The sequence below is a fragment of the Capricornis sumatraensis genome, chromosome 4 (assembly GCF_032405125.1).
Source record: "Capricornis sumatraensis isolate serow.1 chromosome 4, serow.2, whole genome shotgun sequence".
NCBI classification, from domain to species: Eukaryota; Metazoa; Chordata; class Mammalia; order Artiodactyla; family Bovidae; genus Capricornis; species Capricornis sumatraensis.
Genome location: NC_091072.1, coordinates 122129561 through 122143234, shown reverse-complemented (window position 1 = coordinate 122143234; position 13674 = coordinate 122129561). Strand labels below are relative to the sequence as shown.

The 13674-nt window shown below is 43.0% G+C and overlaps 1 protein-coding gene across 2 annotated transcripts in view; it reads right to left on the bottom strand.

Moving 5' to 3' along the window:
- The window catches only part of AMN1 (antagonist of mitotic exit network 1 homolog), a 76995-nt gene extending 70681 nt beyond the window's left edge, over positions 1-6314 (bottom strand). The window contains exon 1 of one of the 2 annotated variants that reach the window (XM_068971221.1): positions 6193-6314. In XM_068971221.1, coding sequence (XP_068827322.1) covers positions 6193-6230 — 38 coding nt within the window. In that variant the 5' untranslated portion in view covers positions 6231-6314. The remainder of the gene's footprint in view (positions 1-6192) is intronic. The other variant, XM_068971222.1, reaches the window with a different exon arrangement.
- Positions 6315-13674: the final 7360 nt, after the last annotated feature.

The following is a 13674-nucleotide window of genomic DNA, read 5'->3' as shown; positions in this document are numbered from 1 at the left end:
AGGTATGACCAACCTAAACAGCATACTCAAAAGCAGAGACATTACTTTGCTGACAAAGGTCCGTCTAATCAAAGCTATGGTTTTTCCAGTAGTCATGTATGGGATGTGAGAGTTGGACCATAAAGAAGGCTGAGCACAGAAGAATTGATGCTTTTGAACTGTGGGGTTGGAGAAGACTCTTGAGAATCCCTTGGACTGCAAGGAGATCAAACCAGTCAATCCTAAAGGAAACCAATCCTGATTATTCATTGTAAGGACTGATGCTGAAGCTGTAGCTCCAATAGTTTGGCCACCTGATGCAGAGTCAACTCATTGGAAAAGACCCTGATGCTGGGAAAGATTGAAGGTGGGAGGAGAAGGGGACAACAGAGGATGAGATGGTTGGATGCCATCACCGACTCGATGGACAAGAGTTTGAGCAAGCTCCAGGAATGGCTGATGGACAGGGAAGCCTGGTGTGCTACAGACCATGGGTTGCAAAGAGTCAGACACAACTGAGTGACTGAACAACAGCAAAATGTTATTAATATGTGTTCCAGAAATTACATGTAATTCTTAGAAATCTGACCCATCCTAGTATAATGTTATCAGTCATCTTAAAATATTGTATGTCATAGAAATAACTGAATTTATCTGACAATTTTATCATTTTTTTAAATAGGGAACTCTCATCAGGTCTTTAACCATGGCTATTTTTAAGTCTTTTGTCATTCACAGAGAGTTATTGTTCTACTCTTAATTCTTCTTGGAAAGCATTTACAATCAACTATAGGCCAGAACAACAGACTGGTTCCAAATAGGAAAAGGAGTACGTCAAGGCTGTATATTGTCACCCTGCTTATTTAACTTATATGCAGAATACATCATGAGAAACATTGGGTCGGATGAAGCACAAGCTGGAATCAAGATTTCCAGGAGAAATATCAATAACCTGTTATGCAGATGACACAAACCTTATGGCAGAAAGTAAAGAGGAACTAAAAAGCCTCTTGATGAAAGTGAAAGAGGAGAGTGAAAAAGCTGGCTTAAAGCTCAACATTCAGAAAACGAAGATCATGGCATCTGGTCCTATTGCTTCATGAGAAATAGATGGGGAAACAGTGGAAAGAGTGTCACACTTTATTTTGGGGGGCTCCAAAATCACTGCAGATGGTGACTGCAGCCATGAAATTAAAAGACACTTACTCCTTGGAAGGAAAGTTATGACCAACCTAGATAGCATATTCAAAAGCAGAGATATTACTTTGCCAACAAAGGTCCGTCTAGTCAAGGCTATGGTTTTTCCAGTGGTCATGTATGGATGTGAGAGTTGGTCATATATGGATGTGAAGAAAGCTGAGCACCGAAGAATTGATGCTTTTGAACTGTGTTGGAGAAGATTCTGGAGAGTCCCTTGGACTGCAAGGAAGTCCAACCAGTCCATTCTAAAGGAGATCAGTTGTGGGTATTCCTTGGAAGGACTGATGCTGAGGCTGAAACTCCAGTACTCTGGCCACCTCATGGAAAGAGTTGACTCACTGGAAAAGACCCTGATGCTGGGAGGGATTGGGGGCAGGAGGAGAGGGGAATGACAGAGGATGAGATGGCTGGATGGCATCACCGACTCGATGCACATGAGTCTGGGTGAACTCCAGGAGTTGGTGATGGACAGGGAGGCCTGGCGTGCTGCAATTCATCGGGTCGCAGAGTCGGACACGACTGAGTGACTGAACTGAACTGATAGGCCAGAAGCTTTGTCTTTGTGGAGAGTCACAGAAAGGACCCTGACAAGTCCTCTAGAATATAGCTTTCTGATAACTTTATGATCATATCAGTAAACTGAGTAAGAATTTCTAGAACTCTAATGGAGAAACTGCTTAATTCATAAAACTGCTAACCCAAGATTAGGGAAAATAAAGATTAATGCCAAGGGCCCAAATGAACTGATGAAAATAACTAACTTTTATGACATTTCTTGAAACATTGTTGGTATTTAATGCTTGTTTTCCAGATTTAAAAATCTTTTTTTCCCTCTCCTAAATTATCTAAACCTACAATTTGGTATACTTCTATAAACAAAAATGAAACGTTTTTCTTTCTCTCCTTATCTGATTCCTTCAGAATTAAAACAAATTTTAAAAACCCTGTTATTGACTATTCCTATTTTCATGGCAATAGATATTTGCATAAATTCAATAAGAATTTGTTTTCCCTGTAATAGGACATAACTGCTAAGTCCTTCACTTGGCTTCTTAGCAAAAAGAGGCTTTTAAAGATGTAACCTGAGTTTCCTTGTTAAGTCAGATTTAAGTATCTAAAGTTGACTTTAATACATACATATATATATATATATATATATATATATGTTTGTTTGTTTTTGGCTGTGACGGGTCTTAGTTGTCGCACGAAGGATCTTTTGTTGGCATGAGGGATCTTTTGTTGCCACACAGGCTCCAAATATAGCAGGCTCCACAGTGGTGGTACATGGGGGCTTATTTGCCCTAGGGCCTGTGGGATCTTACTTCCTTACCAGGGATTGGATCTGGGTCCACTGTATTGGAAGGTGGATTTTTAACCACTGGACCACCAGAGAAGTTCCTAAAGTTAACTCTATAGAGTCAATAAAAGCCCTTGGATATTACCAAAGCTTTGATTGGAATATCATATTTGAGAATGCACATAAAATCTATTCTTGCTGTACTTATGTAAATAACAAGTCAGGTTTAAAGAGACTAGACTTATTTTACAAACAAATTACTTTGGTAAAAGTGACTATAGAAAGAAAAATCATGTTTAAACAGAAAACTTTGGCATACCCATAATCAAATTCTAGTCCTGCTTATTTTCTTTGGGTTTTTGTTTCTAACTGTAAACTGGACTGGATCCTGAACTCTTGCGGTTTTCTCTAAAATCTGACTACAACTCTCCAAACTAATATTTTCAACTCTCTCCCACCCTTCTGACTTGAAATTAAAACTAAAACTGTTCTTTTCCTCAAACCCTACAAGATAAGGCTATAGGTCTTGATATAGACTTCAGAGAATTCACCACAGTGGATCATGCATAGACAAAAAAACAACCTTCATACTTACTTCAGAACACCTGATGACATCATCACTGACATTCAAACTGCAAACCAGGAAAATCTATCAGTTTAAAACTGCCATCTTCATTCCACCATCTAAAAATCTAAGCTCAGCTCCAAAAATTTTCTTGACTGGCTGCTCACTAGACTCAACAACTACACTTATACTTTGTTCCAACTAATCTTTAATCTTTGCCTTTCGTTTGTTTCCACAGTAATACTTTTTAACTAACTGATTGCTTATACCATATAGAAGCTTACTTACATGGAAGCTTACCTATCATCTTCATGTTAATCCCTTCCTAAGTAACCATGACATAGTTCAGTACTATAAGACACTAATGTAATACTAAAAGGCTTATTTCCACCAGGTCCATAAAGCTTTCTGTGGTCTGCTTCTTAAACAAGACAATGCCTCATATATTAAAATCTAGAGACTCAGTTTATTGGAAAAGACACCAACAAAAAATTGCACTTAAATCTCACTAAGAGAGACCTTATCCTCTGAAAAACTCTATAATCACAGCAAGAATCTAGAAATTCTTTAGCCAGAGTTGTTTTAGACAACTGCATAGCCTTAGACACCCTAACTACCCAAGATGGAGGTACATGTACTATTGTAAGAGAGCAAGATGAGCACAGCCCTTAGCAGGCAGCCATTGCTGTGCCTCACTATTCTGCACTCTTTTACTAGGCAACAGGTCTTGCTCAGTCATTGCTCAGTGCCCCAGTGGGCCCTGTCCACAAGTAACTGTCAATGAGGGACCATTAGGGAAGTGATTTACCCAAAGGTCATTGGTGTGGTGGTCATTAGGTGAATAGTGAGGTAAGAGGCAGATTCAGGCCTTCTCCTGAAAGGAGGCCCTCCAGCTCACTTAGCCTTGGGCCAGCAGGTGAGCTGGAGCACCCAGGGAACACACTAAGAACTGTATTCTTCTATAGGGCTCCAGAGCCCTTACTAAGGCCCTCCACTAGCCTTGGCCCAGGCCTTGAACCTGGTCTCCCCATCTAGGTGGCTTGAGGAGACTGAGGGTCAGTGGGGTTGAGTGCCTGGCTCCCTCAGAGATGACATCTGGGCAAGATGTGGGAACCTGGCCCTGAGAGAACTGCCAACTGAGATCTGCCTCCTGGGCTCTTGGAAGGTGAAAGCTGTGCTTTGGGATCCTGCCCTTTCTTGTCAAGACACAGAATAACATTCATTTGGTGGAGATTTACAGGAATGTTACATGACCATCACCTGACCTCAAGAGCAAAGGATCTTACACAAAATGTTTGTAACAACTAACCACACCCCCGCCCCCCCTCACCTTTTACTTTTAAAGGGGCTTGCTGAGAGCTTTCAGTAACTTTGGGGTTCTTAGGGCATGAACCACCCATCTCCTTGTATGAATCTGTAATAAATCTCTGTTTCAAACTCTAATGTTTTAGTATTGATGGCCCTCACTGGGCACATGGACTTGTGATTCGTTAACAGCATAACTGGTTTAAAAAAAAAAAAGTTTCTGTCAATATCCCAAAAAGATATGAAAGACTAGATGCCAATCTTTCAACAAATTGGCAACACTTCTGAAATACGGGTTCAATCCCTGGATCAGGAAGATCTCCTGAAAAAGGAAACGCCAACCCACTCCAGTATTCTTGCCTGGAGAATTCCATGTACAGTGGACCCTGGCAGGCTACAGTCCATAGGGTCGCAAAGAGTCAGACATGACTTAGGTGACTTAACACACACACACTTCTCTTGATTATTTAGTTGGAAATCTCTGCTCTGGAGAATCCTTTTCAATACCTGGCTATCATCTTAGCCTCCTTAATGCATTGTATCCTCTCTAGAGTTCTAAATGTCTTCAGTGGCTACTCACACATCAAATGTTATCCATTAGTGTTAGACAACTGGAAGAACACAAAGATCCTACTGCCAGTGTCCAGGGTGACTATGCAACTGCCGGTAAGGGCAATTACAAAACCATCCATCCCAAAGCCTACATTGAAGGAGTAGTGAGAGTAACACTATATTGGTTCACTCTTAGCTTGCTGAGAGAATGACTGAAAGTTGGGGATTTTTTTAAATAAAATAAATCGAGATGAGGCTTGAAAAATCCCTCAAGGTGACCAAACCAGTTAAGTCACATAAGCAAAACCAAATCTAGTTTATATCATGAACATAAGTGAAACTTATTTCTTGTAAATGCCTCTGACAATCAACTTAAATCGTCTTCTTAAAATAGCCTAAAGTAATCACTTTAAACCAATCTCCTACCATCTGTAAACTCCTAATGTCATAAACCATTGCAAAGGTTAAAGAACTTCCTTATGCTCACTTTATAAGCCATCCTATAATGACATGCCTATAAAATATTCATATCAAGTTAAGCTCTCTGAGATTTCTTTTAATACTAGGCAGTTACAGGCCATAGCGTTACAGGGAGGAGTAAATTTAAACCTAAATCCTTAGAAGACTGCCCAGTAGTAAAAGAAATTTCAGAGACCTTAACTTGATACGAATATTTTACAGGCATAGAAAATCCCCATGGACAGAGGAGCCTGGCTGGCTACAGTCCATGTGGTCGTAGAGTCAGACACGACTGAGCGACTAAGCACAGCATAACACCATGAGACAGGTAGCTGTTATTATATTAACTTTGTAAGGTTAAGCTACTCTCCCATAGTCATACAGCTGGAGAATGGTAGACCCGGGTGCTGAACGCAGCAAGCGCAATCAGGGATTCAAGCGCTGCGTCAAAGAATCAATAATTATCCCCATTACAGCAACTGGGTGTAACTCTGCTGAAGGCTTTTGAGAGCCCCATCCAGTGTTTTGTTTTGTTTTACTAAGGCTTTTAGCTCCCGCCAGAGACAGGCCACTGCCAGGAATCGCCTGGGCGAGGAGCTGTCAAGGCTGAGTTCGGACACCTATCGGGGGACAGAAGGGCAAGCCTGCCGGGCAGCCCACTTGGCACGATTTTTCTCAGCCAGGATAGGACAAATCACGGACCCAGGAGCAGAAACAGCCTGTGGACCTCCTCGATGGGAGGCAGGAAGGGGGCGGGGATGGGGTGCCGTGACGGGTGGCGGGCGCGGGCTGTGCCGGGGCGGGGCGAGAGGAAGGCAGGCCGGGGCGGACTCACAGATCCAGGAGCTGACTGACCCGCTGGGGGCTGGGCATCGCGGCCGCCCTTCGGAGCCTCTTCCACGGTCCTGGGGCCGCGGAGATTCAGCCAGAGACCGCCTGTCGACTCCCGCCTCCAGCGCAAAGCGTAGTCCCTCGTGACGTCACCCGCCTCTTCCGGTGACAGGCGCCGGCGCGCTCGCGACTACAGAGGGATAGCGTAGCCCCTTCTGGGCGGAACCCTGGACGCTGCGCCGGAGAGACAGTGTGATAAACCAGAGGGAAGTCTTGGGCTCTGAGAAGGACTGCGTGAGCTGTCATTCTGCAGTCCCTCTGGCGCGGCTCGGGCGGTACCCCCTGGTGGGCTAGCCCGGCGCCGGACCTCTCCTAGTACCTCCTGGAACGTCGCGGCTCTACGCGTGGCCGCTGTTACTACAGGGGTGCATTCCATGCTGGGCCCAGCGTTAGTGGATGCACACCGAGACCCTCTTAGATACAGAAACCATGACCGTCAAAGGGCGTGTTTTAGAGGACTGGAGAGTGACGTTTATCGAGCACTTCCTATAAGAAAGTGAGCACTGAACTGCTTGTTTTCAATAGTTAACCATATTCTAGTCTTCCCTGATGGTACCGTGGATAAGAATCAGCCTGCCAATGCAGGGGGCATGGGTTTAATCCTTGGTCGAGGAGGATTCCACAGGCGTCAGAGTAACTAAACCCGTGAGCCACAACTACTGAAGCCTATTTTACTAGAGCCTGTGCTCCAGAAGAAGAGAAGCCACTACAAGGAAGAGTAGCCTCCTACCCACTACTGCAACTAGTGAAAGCCTGCATGCAGCAACAAAGACCCAGCATAACCAAAAATAATAAAAAATTAACCATATTCTTTTAATCCTGTGAAATCGGAATTTGTTGTTGTTAGTCAAGTTGTGTCCAACTCTTTGCGACCCCATGGACTGCAGCTCGCCAGGCTTCCCTGTCCTTCACCATCTCTCGGAGCTTGCTCAAACTCATGTCCGTTGAATCGGTGATGCCATCCAATCATCTCATCCTCTCTCGCCCCCTTCTTCTCCTGCCTTTTATCTTTCCAGCATCAAGGTCTTTTCCAATGAGTTGGCTCTTTGCATCAGGCGGCCAAAGTATTGGAGCTTCAGCTTCAGCATCAGTCCTTCCAATGAATAATCAGGATTGATTTCCTTTAGGATTGACTGGTTTGATCTGCTGCTGTTCAAAGGACTCTCAAGAGTCTTTCCCAACACCACAGGTCGAAAGCATCAACTCCTTGGTGCTCAGCCTTCTTCATGGTCCAACTCTCACATCCATACATGACTACGGGAAAAACCATAGCTTTGACTGTATGGACGTTTGTGGGCAAAGTGATGTCTCTGCTTGTTAATACACTCTCTAGGTATGTCATAGCTTTTCTTCCAAGGAGCAAGTGTCTCTTCATTTCATGGCTGCCAGCACCGTCCACAGTGATTTTGGAGCCCAAGAGAAATCAAACCAGTCAATCCTAAAGGAAATCAGTCCTGAACATTTATTGGAAGGACTGATGCTGAAGCTGAAACTCCAATATTTTGGCCACCTGATGCAAAGAGCCAACTCATTGGAAAAGGCCTTGATGCTGGGAAAGATAAAAGGCAGGAGGAGAAGTGTGCAACAGAGGATGAGATGGTTGGAAGGCATCACTAACTTGATGGACATGAATTTGAGCAAGCTCTGGGAGTTGGTGATGGACAGGGAAGGCTGGTGTACTGCAGTCCATGGGGTCACAAAGAGTCAGATGTGACTGAGCCGCTGAAATGAACTGAACTGAACTGTTTCCATTTTTTCCGCATCTGTTTGCCATGAAGTGATGGGGCTGGATGCCATGATCTTAGTTTTTTGAATGCTGAGTTTAAGTTAGCTTTTTCACTCTCCACTTTCACCTTCATCAAGAGTCTCTTTATTTCCTCTTCCTTTTCTTCCATAAGGGTGGTGTCATTTCCATATCTGAGATTATTCATACTTCTTTCCCGATTTTGAACCAGTTGTTGTTCCATGTCCAGTTCTAACTGTTGCTTCTTGACCTGCATACAGATTTCTCAGGAGACAGGTAAGGTGGTCTGGTATTCCCATCTCTTTAAGAGTTTTCCACAGTTTGTTGTGATCCACAGAGTTAAAGGCTTTAGCATAGTCAGTGAAGCAGAAGGGGATGTTTTCCTGGAATTCTCTTGCTTTTTCTATGATCCAACAAATGTTGGCAATTTGATCTCTGATTCCTCTGCCTTTTCTAAATCTAACTTGTACATCTGGAAGTTCTTGGTTCACATACTGTTGAAGCCTGGCTTGAAGGATTTTGAGCGTGATCTTGCTAGCATTTGAAATGAGTGCAATTGTATAGTAGTTTGCACATTTTTGCCATTGCCCTTCTTTGGGATTGAAATGAAAACTGACCTTTTCCAGTCCTGTGGCCATTGCTGAGTTTTCCAAATTTGCAGGCATATTGAATGCAGCACTCTCACAGCATCATATTTTAGGATTTGAAATAGCTCAACTGGAATTCCATCACCTCCACTAGCTTTGTTCATAGTGATGCTTCTTAAGGCCCACTTGACTTTGCACCCCAGGATGTCTGGCTCTAGCTGAGTGATCACACCATCATGGTTATCTGCATCATGAAGATCTTTTTTGTATAGTTCCGTGTATTCTTGCCACCTCTTCCTAATATGTTCTGCTTCTGTTAGGTTCACACCGTTTCTGTCCTTTATTGTGCCCATCTATGCAGAAATGTTCCCTTGGTAATTGGAATTATTTAGCTTTATTTTACAGATGAGAACACTACATGACTGTAAAAAGCTCAGTAAGAATTTCATCATAGAGGGGGCTTGTGTTCAAATCAGAAAGAATTCTAAAGGGGAAACTTTCACTTGGTGGAATTCTCTCTACTTGGTTATACTGCAGAGTACTTGCTACTTTTCAATTCTTCTTTGTAAATTAATTTGTCATTTATATGTCTTCCTTTTGCAGACTTTTGAAAGTTGGAAGACAGTATTGTTCATTTCTTCAAGATGCTGCTTATTCAATCACCACACTTTTACCAGTGCTGAAGGAGGGCAAGAATTGTGCTGGGTGTTAAGAATTCAGTGGTGAACACTTGAACCAGACAAATAAAAGGGAAATCAAAATAACTGTTAAGTGCTAAAATGGAGTTAGTTTTATTGAAACACCTGGAGGGGTGGGAGAGGAGAGCAGATCAGAGAGAAAAACATAGTCTGTTAGGGACTGCAAACAGTTTGGGGTTGCTACAATGGAGAGTGGTGAGAGGCAAGTATAAAGGAAGAAATAGGCAAACTTTTTCTATGAAGGGTGAGATATTAATAGTATACACATTTTTGTTTTTGTGGGACATACTTTCTCACTGAATCGAACTGGGCTCTTGCTCATCCTACCTGAAGCCAAGCCAATCTACCCACAGTGGACTGTGGTGAGAGAAAGTACAAGGCTCCAAGCAAGGAAAACAGGCAGCTGATTTGCCAAACATCAGAGTTTCCCTCATGGCTTTCAGGCAAGAGTTCTTAAAGACAACCCTGAGGGTGAGGGTGGGCTTCCCAGGTGGCTCAGTGATAAAGAATCTGCCGGCCAATGTCAAAGACATGAATTTGATCCTTGGGTTGAAGAGATCCCCTAGAGAAGGAAATGGCAACCCATTCCAGTATTCTTGCCTGGGAAATCCCATGGACAGAGTAGCCTAGTGGGCTACAGTCCATGGGGTCGCAAAAGAGTCAGACACAACTTGGCAACTAAACAATAGTACAGGATTGCGGGGGACGCTCCGCAGAAAGAGAGAGGCAGTGGAACTTCCCTCACCAAAGCCAAGGGGTCCCGAGGAGACGTGAGCCTGCTGTCCGCCAACCCAGCCCCTCGGCGAGCGAGAGACAATCAGACGCGACAGGCGTTCAATCTAAGCAGTTCTGCTTTATTGCCACAAACTCTTGGTTTATATAGGCAAGCAAGGGGGTTTTTGCGAGGGACTTTCCATAGTTGCACCAATCACATTAAAGGTCAAATCATAATATGCCATAGTTGCACCAATCAAGTTAAAGGTCAAATCGTCATGTGCCTTCATTATAACAGGAGTCTATGGTGCTCACGTGGTCTCCACATGCTCGGAAATCAAGAGAGCCAATCAAAAACTGTAACATAGACCATGCCCCATCTCTTCCGCCAGGCGCCTCCTTAGTTTCCAACCGCAAAGCTAACCCATCTTTTTCAAGGTTTCCTATTTAGGGCCCCACAGAGGATGAGGGCAGCAGGTCTGTGATCAGCTTGAGGAAATTTTTTCTGATTGGTCAGTGGTGAGGTAACAGGATGATTGATGTTTGCTGCTGCTAAGTCGCTTCAGTCATGTCCTACTCTGTGCGACCCCAGAGACGGCATCCCGCCATGCTCCCCCTTCCCTGGGATTCTCCAGGCAAGAATACTGGAGTGGGTTGCCATTTCCTTCTCCAATGCATGAAAGCGAAAAGTGAAAGTGAAGTCGTTCAGTCGTGTCTGACTCTTCAAGATCCCCTGGACTGTGGCCCACCAGGCTCCTCCGCCCACTCTTCCAGGCAAGAGTACTGGAGTGGGTTGCCATTGCCTTCTCTGGACTGATGTTTGGGGAATCTTAATTATCAGCCTTCTGGCTTCTGCCCATTGTAGGGGAGGAATTGATTTTACTTTCTTTAAACAACTTTATAATGTTATTTGTTTAAACTTGTGAGTTATAAAACTTAGACCCTGTGGTGTTGGCCAGACCTCCAGGGACTCAAGAGTTCCCAGACCTACTCCCTTTCTTATCTAAAATGCCTTCTGACTTGCTGAGCTTGCAGGCAGGCACAGAATCCCAGCAGTGTCCAGACAGGTCAGAGGCCTGCTCTCCTACTTCTGATGCCTGAACACAACTTCCTCCATGTTAATTTCCTAACAGTCAGCCTCAAGATTGTTTAGGCTGTAGAGCACAGGAATGAAGCAAAATAAAATGAGCAGTCTTCTTAATTCTATAAATCAAATATTAATAGCAGTTCTAGATAGTCAATAGAAACAGTGATCAAAGAAACATGTATGGGTTAAACAATGCAGAAAACAATTTTTGAGCAATAGGGGATTTAGTAAAGAAAAAATCCCATGAAAGAGAAATTTGTTTTTGTATATCAGCTCCTACATCTATTAAAGTATTTGCAGCAATAGTAGTAATAACAGAATGTTCTATCAAGGTACAATTATGTTTATCAATAAATTTTGCGACTCTTTGATTCCCTACAAAATCTTACTTAAGGAGAACCTAATATTGGGAACAGAAAGAGTAGGGAATAACATTTGAGTTCACAATACCAGAGTTCTCATTGGGGAATAAGAAAAAATAAATAGGTGATACCCTTCCAATATCAGGGCTTCCCTGGTAGCTCAGATGGTAAAGAATCTGCTGCAATGCAGGAGACCTGGGTTTGATCCCTAACTCAGGAAGATTCCCTGGAGAAGGGAATGGCTACCCCTCCAGTATTCTTACCTGAGAAATTTCAGACAGAGGAGTGTGGAGAGCTATGGTCCATGAGGGGTCATGAAGAGTTGGACATGAATGAGCGACTAACACTTTCACACTACTATCACTTCCAATATAAATGATCAATGTGTGTTAGGCATCTGAGAAAAGGGGTTTCTAAAATAACAGGATGATCTCTGTTTATTTGCAAGGCAAACCATTCAATATCACAGTAATCCAAGTCTATGCCCCAACCAGTAATGCTGAAGAAGCTGAAGTTGAAGGGTTCTATGAAGACCTACAAGGCCTTTTAGAACTAAAACCCAAAAAGATGTCCTTTTCATTATAGAGGACTGGAATGCAAAAGTAGGAAGTCAAGAAACATCTGGAGTAACAGGCAAATTTGGACTTGGAATGTGGAATGAAGCAGGGCAAAGACTAATAGAGTTTTGCCAAGAAAATGCACTGGTCATAGCAAACACCCTCTTCCAATAACACAAGAGAAGACATCATCAGATGGTCAACACCGAAATCAGATTGATTCTATTCTTTGCAGCCAAAGATGGAGAAGCTCTATACTGTTAACGAAAACAAAACCGGGAGCTAACTGTGACTCAGATCATGAACTCCTTAATGCCAAATTCAGACTTAAATTGAAGAAAGTAGGGAAAACTGCTAGACAATTCAGGTATGGCCTAAATCAAACCCCTTATGATTATACAGTGGAAGTGAGAAATAGATTTAATGGACTAGATATGATAGAGTACCTGACGAACTATGGACAGAGGTTCATGACATTGTACAGGAGACAGGGATCAAGACCATCCCCGTGGAAAAGAAAGGCAAAAAGCAAAATCGCTGTCTCAGTAGGTCTTACAAATAGTTGTGAAAAGAAGAGAAGCAAAAAGCAAAGGAGAAAAGGAAAAATATAAGCATCTGAATGCAGAGTTCCAAAAAATAGCAAGGAGAGATAAGAAAGCCTTCCTCAGTGATCAATGCAAAGAAATAGATGAAAACAACAGAATGGGAAAGACTAGAGATCTCTTCAAGAAAATTAGAGATACCAAGGGAATATTTCATGCAAAGATGGGCTCGATAAAGGACAGAAATGGTATGGACCCAACAGAAGCAGAAGATATTAAAAAGGGGTGGCAAGAATACAAGAAGAACTGTACAAAAAAAATCTTCATGACCGATATAATCATGACGGTGTGATCACTCACCTATAGCGAGACATCCTGGAATGTGAAGTCAAGTGGGCCTTAGAAAGCATCACAACGAACAAAGGGAGTAGCGGTGATGGAATTCCAGTTGAGCTATTTTAAATCCTGAAAGCGGATGCTATGAAAGTGCTGCACTCAACATGCCAGCAAGTTTGGAAAACTCAGCAGTGGCCACAGGACTGGATAAGGTCAGTTTTCATTCCAATGCCTAAGAAAGGAAATGCCAAAGAATGTTCAAACTACCGCACAATAGCACTCATCTCACATGCTAGTAAAGTAATGCTCAAAATTCTCCAAGCCAGGCTTCAGCAATACATGACCGTGAACTTCCTGATGTTCCAGCTGGTTTTAGAAAAGGCAGAGGAACCAGAGACAAATTGCCAACATCCGCTGGATCATGGAAATAGGAAGAGAGTTCCAGAAAAACATCTACTTCTGCTTTATTGACTATGCCAAAGCCTTTGACTGTGTGGATCACAATAAACTGTGGAAATTCTGAGAGAGATGGAAATACCAGATCACCCGACCTGCCTCTTGAGAAACCTATATGCAGATCAGGAAGCAACAGTTAGAACAGGACATGGAACAACAGACTGGTTCCAAATAGGAAAAGGAGTACGTCAAGGCTGTATATTGTCACCCTGCTTATTTAACTTATATGCAGAGTACATCATGAGAAACGCTGGGCCGGAAGAAGCACAGCTGGAATCAAGATTGCCAGGAGAAATATCAATAACCTCAGATATGCAGATGACACCACCCTTATGGCAGAAAG